Source organism: Calliphora vicina, chromosome 2 (assembly GCF_958450345.1).
Source record: "Calliphora vicina chromosome 2, idCalVici1.1, whole genome shotgun sequence".
Taxonomy (NCBI): Eukaryota; Metazoa; Arthropoda; class Insecta; order Diptera; family Calliphoridae; genus Calliphora; species Calliphora vicina.
This window is the reverse complement of record NC_088781.1, coordinates 20157828-20170088: the sequence shown is the minus strand read 5'-3', so window position 1 is coordinate 20170088 and position 12261 is coordinate 20157828. Positions and strand designations below refer to the sequence as shown.

The 12261-nt window shown below is 28.4% G+C and overlaps 2 protein-coding genes across 3 annotated transcripts; both read right to left on the bottom strand.

The window, feature by feature from the left end:
• Nucleotides 1–496: 496 nt before the first annotated feature.
• Nucleotides 497–11224, bottom strand: LOC135952607 (androgen-induced gene 1 protein). Of its 2 annotated transcripts, none has more exons than XM_065502618.1 (3): nt 10931–11224; nt 1470–1690; nt 497–1405 (listed from the first exon to the last, which is right to left on the bottom strand). In XM_065502618.1, exons 1-3 carry the CDS (start codon nt 11126–11128, stop codon nt 1081–1083), a joined length of 744 nt encoding a protein of 247 aa, XP_065358690.1. In that variant the 5' UTR covers nt 11129–11224; the 3' UTR covers nt 497–1080. The 2 variants fall into 2 exon arrangements, with proteins under 2 accessions (XP_065358690.1, XP_065358689.1); XM_065502617.1 differs by lacking the exon at nt 10931–11224 and adding an exon at nt 2659–2930.
• Amnionless (amnionless) lies at nt 4061–6886 on the bottom strand. Its single transcript, XM_065502616.1, has one exon. The coding sequence runs from the start codon at nt 6868–6870 to the stop codon at nt 5293–5295; it is 1578 nt and encodes a 525-aa protein (XP_065358688.1). The 5' UTR covers nt 6871–6886; the 3' UTR covers nt 4061–5292.
• Nucleotides 11225–12261: the final 1037 nt, after the last annotated feature.

The following is a 12261-nucleotide window of genomic DNA, read 5'->3' as shown; positions in this document are numbered from 1 at the left end:
CATAAAATTTTGTTCAATAAAAAAATTATATTTAATTTTAAATAAAAAAAAAATTTTGATAAAAATTCACAAATTAAAAAAAATTTATTTTTTAATCCGAAATTATTTTTTTTTCATAAAATTTTTAAATATTAAATAAATTTAAAAAAGAAATTTAGATCAAAATTTTTTGGCACAAGAATTTAAAATGTTGTCCCTTGATAAAAAGAATATATTGACTTGTGGTTATGCGAGTTTGAACTGGAGTTATTATGACGTCTTAGGGTTTATAACTGAATTCATTAAAGTCTTAAATTTAAACAACGTTTTAAAATCAAATTTTGTATGAAAATTTAGCTTAAAACATTGATTAAATTCAAATTTTTATTTATGAATATGGGGATTAGTATGTATTTTTCAGTTAATTCTGTATTAATAAAGCTGAAAATCTGACAATTACTGATACAGACCATCTATGTTTTACTTACAACGAAAATTCCCTTTTAAATAATAACACTTTATTAATTAAACTTTTTGTCATTATTTATTTTTTTATTGAATCTCGTTTGTGTTTTCTTTTTTAATCTTCATTTATGTATATTTTATTAGTTTGATGTGTCAAAAAACTTAAATCAATTGTTGTAGTTTTCTTGTAACGTGCATTTTTGATATGAGAAGGTGTTGTTGTTTTACTGGTTTTAAAAAATGTTTAATATTATTTTGCAAAATGTTTACTAATCAAACTTGGAATAATTAAATTTAATCACTATTACTATTTAGAAACACAATTACAAATTTAAACATATGTATTTTTACTAAATAAGCCTTAAAGAAATAAAGGCCATTTGAGTTTTTTTTTTTGGTTGATATTTTAAGTTTTGCTCTAAAATGTAAATACCTATTAAATATTTAGATATAATATTATGTCACAAAGCTTTAAAAATTTAGATTTATCATAAGAATATATGTATGTATTTTTGGTTTTGTTTTCGGTTTTGTCAAAAATTATGTGTATGATTTAGATTTAGTTTAAAGGATCTCAATAAGAAGAAAAGGCTGAATTTTGTTGGCTTAGAAGATATTGTCTAACATTGAATTAACTTATTTATGTTTACGTTGAGCCATTTTAAGTTCCTTCGACCAGACAATATTGTTCATTACCTCACCAAACATATACAGGGCTAAAGTGAAGACCAGAGAGCCAACAAAGAAAACAATACGTTGGGGTAATTGCAAAACTTCCAAAACGGGATACACCCAAACGCCGGAGTAGTGTTTGACCACATGCAACCATACCAAGTAGCATATCATGAAGAAAGAGAGGCCAGCAACACCTTTAGCTCTGGGTGGATATGAACGGAAGGAGATGAACATTTCCAAAACGATGAATACCACAATGTTTGTGTGCATGATATGATTTAGCCAGCTGAATAGAAACGAAGATACATTAAGAAATATTGCTTTGGATTAAAGATTTAAAAATAACTCACCTAGGGAATACAGCATCCAAAACTTTGGGGAAGACAAGTTCACGATCCACGGCATATAGGCCCCAGAAAGTAATTCCCACATTTAAAGCGATCGGGAAAGCAAATGTGGCCATCATATAATCCTTAACTTTACGTATCAATGGCATTTTTTTGGGAGCCACTTCATTGCTACCCACAAAATCATTTATCAATGAAATCGTATAATACAAAGCTTGAATAATCTGTAAAAGAAAAAAATCGGTTATACATCTTTAATTTACATAAATCGAAAACTATATTAATCCCTAAAGGGATTAATCGTATAATGGTTTAATAATCAATCTGGCAGCATTTAGATAACTCTGATTTTTTTTAAATAAACAAAAACATTGCTCTCTTCCAGTGATGTCAACTTTTCAAAAATATAACAGCTGTAATGTACATAATATCCTTAAGAACAAACCAAATGAAATGTTATTTTTAAGCACATACCAAAGTTTAGTATGTGCTTAAAAATAACTTTTAGTAACTAAACACATTAAAAAAATAACTTAATAACTTTTACAATATTTAGCGACTACCTCTTCATTTCTTAGTATGTAAAATATAAGCAAATTCTCTACACATTGAAAGAACCAACCAGGTCCAATTATTAGGGAGAGTTTTCAATATTTACCCCTACAACGTCAAATAACGCATTTACTCTAATCACTTTTTATTTTGTTTGCTCAATGTTTTGCACGTTATATTAAAACTAACACATATTTATTTGGAAAAAAATTAATTTGAATTAAATATTTTAGGAAAAAAAGTAAATACACAAAAATTTGTTTAATTATTTTTTTTTGTCTTAGACATTTCGTTTTGTTTTTTTCCAATTTTCTTTTGTTTGACGTTATAGGGAATGTATAATTGAGAACGTACTTTCTAATAATTGTACTTTGCTTGTTCTGCTATGGAAAGAACTAAATACCATTTTCCTCAACGCTTAATTGAACAAAAACAAGCTGCATTAGCATTACTTGGGATTAACAATAGTTGTTGTATTCATATTTCACAGAAAATAGCTGACCAACCAAACCAACAACAGACAATTGCGATAAGATTTAAACAATTGTAGACTTTGACCCTGCGATTAACTTTAATTTTAATATAAACTTTCACCTGTGTGCTGTATAATTAAATATTTTATGTTGAAACTCATACGTACCGCATCTAAAAATGTTAAATACTTAAATTTGCCACCAAATGGATTGTGCATATTGCTATCAGACACCGGAAAATGTACGTAAGTATGATCATAATAAATGGCATAGGAAAATTGCACGGCCGCCGTCAAATGTACCAACATACGTAATGTATTGTAAATACCACCGTATGCGGTTTCTGCTACTGAATTTACTTTACTTTTTGCCATTTTCTTTAATAAATAATTATAGAATTTATTATTAAAACAATATGATTTAACGATTTGTCAACTACCCCGAACTATAAACCGTTTATAACACTCTTCTTCAGAAAACTAATCAATTTTTACAGATTGCTTTAAAAAAAATAAACACAACAACAATATGCAATAATAAATCAAAGAGAGTAAAAGAAATAAAGAGAATGCAAAATACAGTATTGCCATTTGCGGTTATCTATGGTGTGCAGAGATGGAAATGTTGGTTTAGTAAATTTTTTTTAGCTCACCATTTTTATACCCTTCACCTTCGTGTAATTTCCACAATATAATTTTCGGACTCTACAAAGTATATATATTCTGGATCCTTATAGATACCAGAGTCGATCCGTCTGTCTGTTGAAATCAATTTTCTGAAGACCCCGGATATCTTCGGGATCTAAATCTTCAATAATTCTGTCAGACATGCTTTCGAGAAGTTTCCTATTTAAAATCAGCAAAATCGGACCACAAATGGCTGAGATATGAGGAAAAAATCAGGACAACCTCGATTTTTGACATATATCTGTATTACTAAGTCATTAATATAGACAATATGGTTAGATATTTTAAAGACCTTTGCAACGACGTATATAAGACCATTTAAAATTTAAAATAATTCGAAAAAAAAAAATTTTCAAAAAAATTAAAAGACATAAATTTAGTTTACTTAAAAATATTTAAAATTTGTATTTTGAAATACATATAATTTGGTGAAGGGTATATAAGATTCCGCACAGCCGAATGTAGCTCTCTTACTTGTTTATATTATTTTTTTCCGAATTAAAAATGTGTGGTCTTTAAACCTATCAAACCCATAAGAAATGCACAGAGTGCATTCATATTTCTGGCCCGATTTGTCTTCATGCCACTATGGAAAAAGGCCCTTGAGAGGTATTCGAACAATAATGTAAATTTTGTATCACGGGAGGTTAATCCACCCAACTGTCCAGAACTTCGGTCTGTAGAAAGGTATTGGGCTCTTGTAAAAAAACAGGAAATGCATGTCCGATTTTAAGCGTAAGTGGACCGGGAGCAACTATAAAATCTTTAATGGGAGGATTTCCGGAAAAAGTGGATAAATTTATAAATACCGAGTAATATGCCAACAATTTAATGTTCAATGAATTTGTAAAATATTTGAACTAAATTTACGTATTTTTGAGAGTTTTTATATTGAACGGTTTAAGTTTTATTTAACATAATACAAGTATAAGTTTTTTTGGTTCACTCTTTAATATAACTTGTATTCGGTTGTGTTGTTTGTTTCAAAATAAAATAAATAAAATTAACAAACTTTTATCCATTAACATACGTACATTAAACAAGTCCTATTAGAGAATCCCAAATGACCCACATTCAATTTAATCATTGTAATGAATTCCTGTGTGTTTTTAAATAAATAATACTACTTTATAGAAAATCTATTGATTATGTACCTGTCAAAAGAATCTACAATTAATAATACATTTACTAAATAAAGGTACACATACAAATGTAATATGCTACAATAGTAAAATTGTTTATAATCTAAAATAAAACCCCGTCTTGTTAGTATTTCACATTAAATAGTTCAAACACATAGGAGGAGGAGTAGACAGACACACCTGCCTGCTATCTACAATTACATAGTGATACATACATATTTATTATTAATCTAAACACAATAAAATATTGATTTTTTTAGTTTGAAATTATTCTATGGTTAAAATAGAATTCCTATAAAAAATACTCCTGTAAGGAAAATTAATTAATGTGGGAAATTACTTGCCAACGCATGTACTATGTGTCCATCAAGTGTAAATGAATAAGAGATTTGTCAATATTGTATGACCTTTTGTTCGAAACTAGAGGACGTTTCACTGTCACGGAAGTAATATGTGACAATACATAATATAAGTATTATTTATGTTTCAAATTTGTAATAAAAATAATTGTGCACTAAATTAGGGTTCCTTATTTCCCGGACTTTTTCCATTTCCGGGAAATATTAAACAAATCTGTTCACTCCCTGGAAGTCCCTGGAGCTTGTAGTCGATAGCCTGTAGTCATTAATGGGTTTAATGCATATACTATAATTTTTATTTCCAATCATTCTCAATTTGTTATCAAACATGAATGTTTGAAGAATTCTTCATCAGCCCAATTATGAATAAAAATTACCCGGGAGTTTTTCTCTTTTCTCATTTTTCCTATTCATATTCAATGGGAAAAAATTCCCGGGGAACAAACTCCCGGGGAATTTTTTATTTATAATTGGGCTGTATTTCTTTTCAACTTTTAATCTTTCAATCTTAGTTAAGGTAAAGTAATGAACATTTTAAAATACAAAATCCATTTTATAAGCATATAAATATTTGTAATATAATTTAAATAAATCAATAAGGAAGTACATAAAGGTTAACCCTCAGTTTCTTGCTCCTCATCCTCATCTGATGACGACTCCAATTTAATTTCTGTCAGTTCCTGTTCTTCTTCTGCCCTTTCCGGACTATCAATCATATCAACGCTCTCTATAATAAGTTGTGGTACTTCTTGAGATTTTTCTTTGTTCACATCTTCATTTTTCACTTCCTGTGATTCTTCCTTGCGAGCTGCTTGCGATGTTGAGGGTACTTCACCAAACATGGGATTGTCAAAGGCTTGCTCCCTAACTCGACCACTTTCGGGATCATAGCCCATGGTAAAAGCATGTTTTTTACTGCTGTCCGTCGTCATAGTTTGTACGCTAGCTCTTGTATGATCGAAACGATCGAAAACATTATTCGATCGATTGACAAATGCACGCCAAAGTCTAGGATCATAAATCCAACGGGGTACATAATGCAGATAAGGATTATCGGGTTTATAGTGGGCAAAGATAACCAAGGCAACTATCGAAACAAACACCAGACATAGTAAAATTAACAGCATCGAACCAAACGTAACATTTGGATTATAGGGTCGACCGGAAAATTCAAAGCCATATACATGATTGGCCTCCAATTTCAATGCCTTCTTCCAGTTGGTAGTCTCATTCATATATTTCATAAACTTGACACTTTTCTCCGAGTAGCTGTCGCGATCTACTATAATGACTTGCAAATAATTGCCATAATTATAGGAATTTATATAGTTGACATAAAAGTCTAAAGAGTCTTCCAAGGATTTTTCCTTAAGACTTTCCACAATTATTTCTTTGAGCTTATTTAATCTTTCGTTTTCACAATATTCAACAGCAAATTTTAGTGTTGAACCACATATGGCACAGCAACTTCCATAGGGAACAATTGGCACTAAGCAGTGGGGTCTGGGGCAGGTATCGATAACATTGTGACAGATGGGTTCAGTGAATGTATTGAAATCTTTGTGGCAGCCACAAACATCATTATGATAGTATTCCACATTAACGCCTGCTTGATTTTTGAAAAGAAATTGTCCCAAGTCTGAATACAACAATTCTTTTAAGTAGTCCTTTGAGAGTAAGGAGCCAGCAAAACTTAATTGTCCTAGGCGCAAATAGGGAGTATACTCCAAATCAAACATCAAAGGTCCAGCACTCTTAATTACCACAGACTCATTGTTGCACGGTACTCTTTCCATATCCGGTATAGCTGTATTTGCCTGTTGCTCTTTAGATGATCGCCATGTACGAGGATCAAACCATTTGTGTATAGTTGGTTTTTTCAAATAGGCTTTACCTTTATCACATTCCCGCTCATGAGCATCACCGCCCAGCGTTATGGTAGTTTCTTGTTGTAAAAGTATTGCTCCATCTTTTGGTAATATAAATCCGCCCACATCAACTTTATCTGGTAGTGGCAATAAAGCCTGATATGTTTCGGGAAATATAACGTTTTCTCTTGCACAGGGTAAGTATTCGTCTAGCCAGGCCGAGGGATCATTAAAGCCAGGATTATCAATTAGCCATTTAGTGGATTGTGTTAAATTACTAAATCCCAATAAAATCAATAAACAAATTTTTAACGCCCGATACATGTTTAATGGTGACGAGTTTAACAAATGAACTAAACTGTAGTTGAGAAAAATAATACAAATATTCCAAACACACAACATAGCTCAGAAATTGGGGGCGTATAATTTATCTATCTTTACAAAAAGTACTCATACGAACAGCTATGCGTTTTGACAGTGGGGTAGAATCAAAATATTTGGAAATAAGTCATCTAGTTTATTTTCCGAACCAACCTAATTACTACCAGAGCTAAACCTAAAGCCTATGTGAAATTTCATGCCAATCGTTAAAAATGGTAGAATTATTTCCAAAATATCTTTATTCTGCCTTACTATGCAGAGGAGTGATTTGTAATCAGATTGTAGATATTTACAATTGAACATTTTATTTAATATATTATTTGTATCGTAGGGCAATTTTATTAATATTGACCATAATATGTATGTATATTGTTTTACAAACAAATTTTAAACACACTCGTAGTATTATTATATTTGATGAAAATTGTTCCTGCTAAACAAGTGTGATTGATTGATTAATATCACAGCAAATGCTTTGTGATTGATACCATTACACCTTCTCGTCATAATCATCATCGCCATCTCTAAACTCATAGGAAACAATTAAATCTCTTGTTTATTTCTTTAACCAACCCAACTAAACATTTTATGATCTTAAAAAGAAAACAATATGTGGAAAAAAAATTGTTTTTTCTTTGAACATTTTCTTTATACTCCTAACATAGGAAGAGATAAATGTCTTTGACTTGTTTATTTATATTGTTTTTTTTTTTAATTATTTTTAACATATGTATGTATGTATGTAAAAATTCCTTTCAACTTTTTTTTTTAATGGAAAAAATTAGCTTTATTCAAAAAAAAATAGGCAAATCATTGACCCAAATGTAAACAAGGCAAAATTTGGTGAAAAATTACAAATGTTATTTATACGATGAATATTCAAAATGTTTCTATACACATTATATAAAAAACGTGTTTACACAGATTTTGCGCCCATTAAAACGCTTTTAATTGTGTGAAATAAAATAATAAACTCTTGTAAAAGAAAATATACAATAATACAATACATTTTTATCGCTTTTTAAATATTTCAATGATTTACACTGGCCAACATAATAGAAATATTGTTTCAAGTTATTATATTCGAAATAAAAAGAGTAGAGCTAGAACAAGAGATTTAATAGATAACTATAGGAATGACATGGTAATTTTTATCCAGGTTTAAAAGAGCTCCAGATTTAAAAGAGCTTTAACCAACGATGATCTCATTGTATTTAAAACCGTTACTTTTGCTAACATTGCCAGACTTTATTTGAAAATTAAATATGTAATTTTGGGCTTCGGGAAGTATTTTTGAACAAACAGAAAAATATCGCGGTTTTGGTTTTAAAAAATGTGAACTAGTTTATTAAATATTATTATATTATAGAAACAAGAAACATTTTATAGTATACAAAAATCCTATAAAAGGAATTCATCGAATGAAATTTTTAATTCGATTTGACTTTACTGAAATTAAGCTGACTAATTATGAATATTTTTTCATGTACCCCTTTAAATCTCAGATCTGAGTATCATATACTATTACTTGCTAGAGTACAATTAGAAAAATTTGGCTAAAGAATCATTAGAATCTAAAATCTTGTAATCCACTGTCAGATCTGATTTTACCATTCAATTTTTATACCCTTCAAAATGAGTGGCAAGGGTATATATAGGTTTGTCATTCCGTTTGTAATTTCTACATTTTTCATTTGCGACTCCACAAGTATTTATATTCTGGATCGTTATAGATAGCGAAGTCGATATAGCCATGTCCATCTGTCCGTCTGTATGTTGAAATCAACTTTCCCCCAAATAACTTACAAACATGATTGACACATCAATAAGTCATTAATATAGACAATATGGATATCTAATGATAGATATTTCAAATTCCATTGCAACGATGTATATAAGGCTATAGTAATTTGGACCTAAAATGGGTCAACATCGGGAAAAATATTTTTTAACACGATTTTTTTTACCAACAAATTTTTTTGTCATACATTTTTTTTGACTAATAAATTTAAATAAAAAAATATAATTTCGAAAAAAAAATTAAAAAAATTGTTTTTCAAAAATTTTCAACAATTTTGAAAAAAAAAAATAATTTTTGTTTACATAAAAATATTTAAAATTTATATTTAAAAAGTACAATTTGGTGAAGAGTATATAAGATTCGGTACAGCAGTTTACTTGTTTTTTATATTTTTAAAAATACCTTATAATAAAAACAAACAAAAACCGAAGAATAGTTGTCGGTTTTCGGATTTAAGTCATTAAAAACGCGATTTCAGTTTAAACTGAACACGAAACTCTAGTTTTGACAGGATCTATATTTAAACAACGGCACTTAAAGCTTTTATAGCTCTTGCTAGAAGATTAGCAGGTTGTCGATTATTTAGTATGATTTTGCGGCTACTTTTAACTATGTATTACTACGTTTATACGTAGCCTATTCGCAAATGAAAATAATTTGCAATTAACTAACTCTCTGTTTATATGTCACTTTGGTTACGGAAAATTCTTATTTTTTTAAATGCAAAAATGAAAGAATTAAAAATTCTTGTTTGTCTTACAATCCAATTAATGCAAAAACGCAATGAAATATTTAAAAAACGATAGAAAAAGTAAAAACATTAAAAAATATGGCAATTTTTAAAATCTTATTTGCAAATAGTGTCGTTAATCAGGAATTGTTTTCGTGAGTTAGCTATTCGCAAATAAAAAAATAATTCACTGTTTATACGGCAAATTTTTCTATTTTCAATATAGTTATTTGCGAATAAGTCATGCGTATAAACGTAGTATATGTGAGTTCTATTCTATTTAACTAGCGTTTAAATCTACTTTAATTAATTAGCCTACAAAAATTCGTATTATTTTAAAGTCAGAAGAAGTTAGAAAAAGATAATTTAAACTAAATTTATTAATTAAAATAATAATTAAATTAGTTTTATGGGATTACAAAAGTTCATCGAATAAATTTATTTTGAAACGTGTTAAAACTCTCAGTAATTATAATTATTTTGAAATGTATTGTTGGGGGGATAAGCTAGTTCCGCTACGATAATAATTATCTTGAATTGTATTCAAATATTTATATTTAAATTAAATATTTAAGTTAATCGACACTGCCATGTCAATTATATCTTATCGTTTTTATAAAATTCTCTATGGTCAGGCTTTTTATTGATTAATTCAAAAATAGTTTAATGTCGTTGTGGACACACGTGATATTTTTTGACGCAACCATTTCTGACCTTAAATACTATTAAAAACTTTCTTTATATAGATATTTTAATTAAATTATGTTAATTTATCTTATCGTTTTCATAAAATTCCCTATTGTCATGTTTTCAAGATAAATTATAATATAAAATTAAACATAAGATTATTTATTTAATTTTTAATTCTACTTTTCTAACTTCTTTAGGTATTTTATATCACATTTAATATTTAGAATAGAATTTATTCATTTTTGAATTATCCAAATTTGTTTTGTTGGAAAAATTCCTAAAAATAGACTTTTTTGTCGAACTGTGTAATTATCATTTGAACATATGGAAAATGTAAATACTAATTGCATGTGGAAAGTTCTTTAACATACAGTTAATGTTTTTTTACGCTGCCTAAAAATATATTTATGATTAATACGATTTTTTTAGGTTTTTGCACTCATTTTCCAGGCAATCAAGAAAATCACTTAAACATTGTACATACACACGTTATTCACATAAAATATGGAATAGTTAGGTTGAGTTAGGTTGTAGGCTGATTGATTCGGATATAAACTTGTTAGTTAGTTTAACTTACTAAAAGTTAACGCCTTAAATTTTTAAAGTTTTCGTTATTAAACAAATGTATCTTTTTCAGCAAATATCATAAAATTAAATGAATATTACTACATTAACTATTCCGAATATTAATCAGAATTTAATTTTTAAGTCAAAACCCCACTTTAAGTTTACCAATTGTTAAACTTAGTTTAACTCTTAAATTAAAATGCATTATTACTTACCAAACACCAATATGTTAAATACTGCACTTTTTTCTCCATCGTATCGGGTACCATATTTTTAACTTCGGAATTTTTGAATTTATAGCTTCTTTGCGGTTCGAACTTGTGATAATAAAACGCATATACAAATTGGCCCAAAGCCAATAAATGTATGATCGTTACGAATATACGCGATTTATATAATTCGACTTTTGTCATTTTGTTAATGTTTCTTTTGTCGTATTTGGTTGTTTGTTTGTTTTACGATATGCAATACACGCGTTAATTGGATTTCGGTTATTTTGAGATCTTGAAAAATAATAAAATAAAGAGTAAAAAGTATAGTAGCAATGATGATAAATAAATTTCTTTTATTATTGCTTCGTTAATTGATCCAAAAAAATTATAAAATGTTCTCATATGTAGAAAAAATGTACTGGTATGTCGATGATGATACACAAAAGGGGTTTTCATAAAGGAGGTGTTATTTTAAAATTTTAATAATCTGGTCAATTATTATTTTTTTTTTTTTGAAATTCATAGAATTTCTGTAATAATGAGTGCTAAAATTTTGTGGAGCCCTTAATCATTTATTTTGCTTTATGTTATAATCATTTTTACTGAAATAGGTTTTTTAAAAATAACATCTCTTTTTTTGTCATAAACCCTTGTTTACACATTGTACATTTCTTATTTGCTTTTTAATAAAAGTAATAATTGAAAGATGCATTTAATGTATTCTATAAATATGAATGTATAAATCGTAAACATATATATCCATTTCCATATAAAAGAATACAAATATAAACAAAATATTTAATTCAATTTTTTTAATGGAAATCACGACTGTACATAGCAATGGATGTCAATATTAAAATTAATATTAGCTGTTACTCAATGAATTGGATCAATATTGATTTACAGATTAGCCTTAAACACATTTCCCTTTGATTTGAAAAAGTGTCATTATTATATTGTTGGACTTTGTTTATGCTTACAAACTTCATGTCATATCAATAAACATTTACAGTAAATAGTGTTTACGGTTATTCACTCAAATATTTGGCAATGTAAACGCACATTAACTGATTTAAATAACTATGGCTAATAACGCAACCGTTACGCTAACTTGACTTATTTCGGTACAGTAGTTTAGACGTAACGGTATTTTAAATTATTTCGGTAAATGTATTTTAAAGTCAACGGTACTGGAGCTGAAAGCATATTTTTGGCATAACAGTAGCTCAGCGGTAACGATAAATAACCTTGGTTAAAATATAAAAAAATATTTCACGGTTGCATTTCATTCCCGGAAAATCACCGTATATTTAGGAAATTTTCAATTGTATCTC

Bases quoted from the DNA above. Each gene is read 5' to 3' on its own strand.
- LOC135952607 (XM_065502617.1), bottom strand. From the start codon at position 2,865: ATGGCAAAAAGTAAAGTAAATTCAGTAGCAGAAACCGCATACGGTGGT. The intron at 1,691-2,658 runs GTACGTATGAGT...TTTCTTTTACAG, and splicing joins ATTTAACATTTTTAGATGCG to ATTATTCAAGCTTTGTATTA. The intron at 1,406-1,469 runs GTGAGTTATTTT...GTTTCTATTCAG, and splicing joins TTGGATGCTGTATTCCCTAG to CTGGCTAAATCATATCATGC.
- Amnionless (XM_065502616.1), bottom strand. From the start codon at position 6,870: ATGTATCGGGCGTTAAAAATTTGTTTATTGATTTTATTGGGATTTAGT.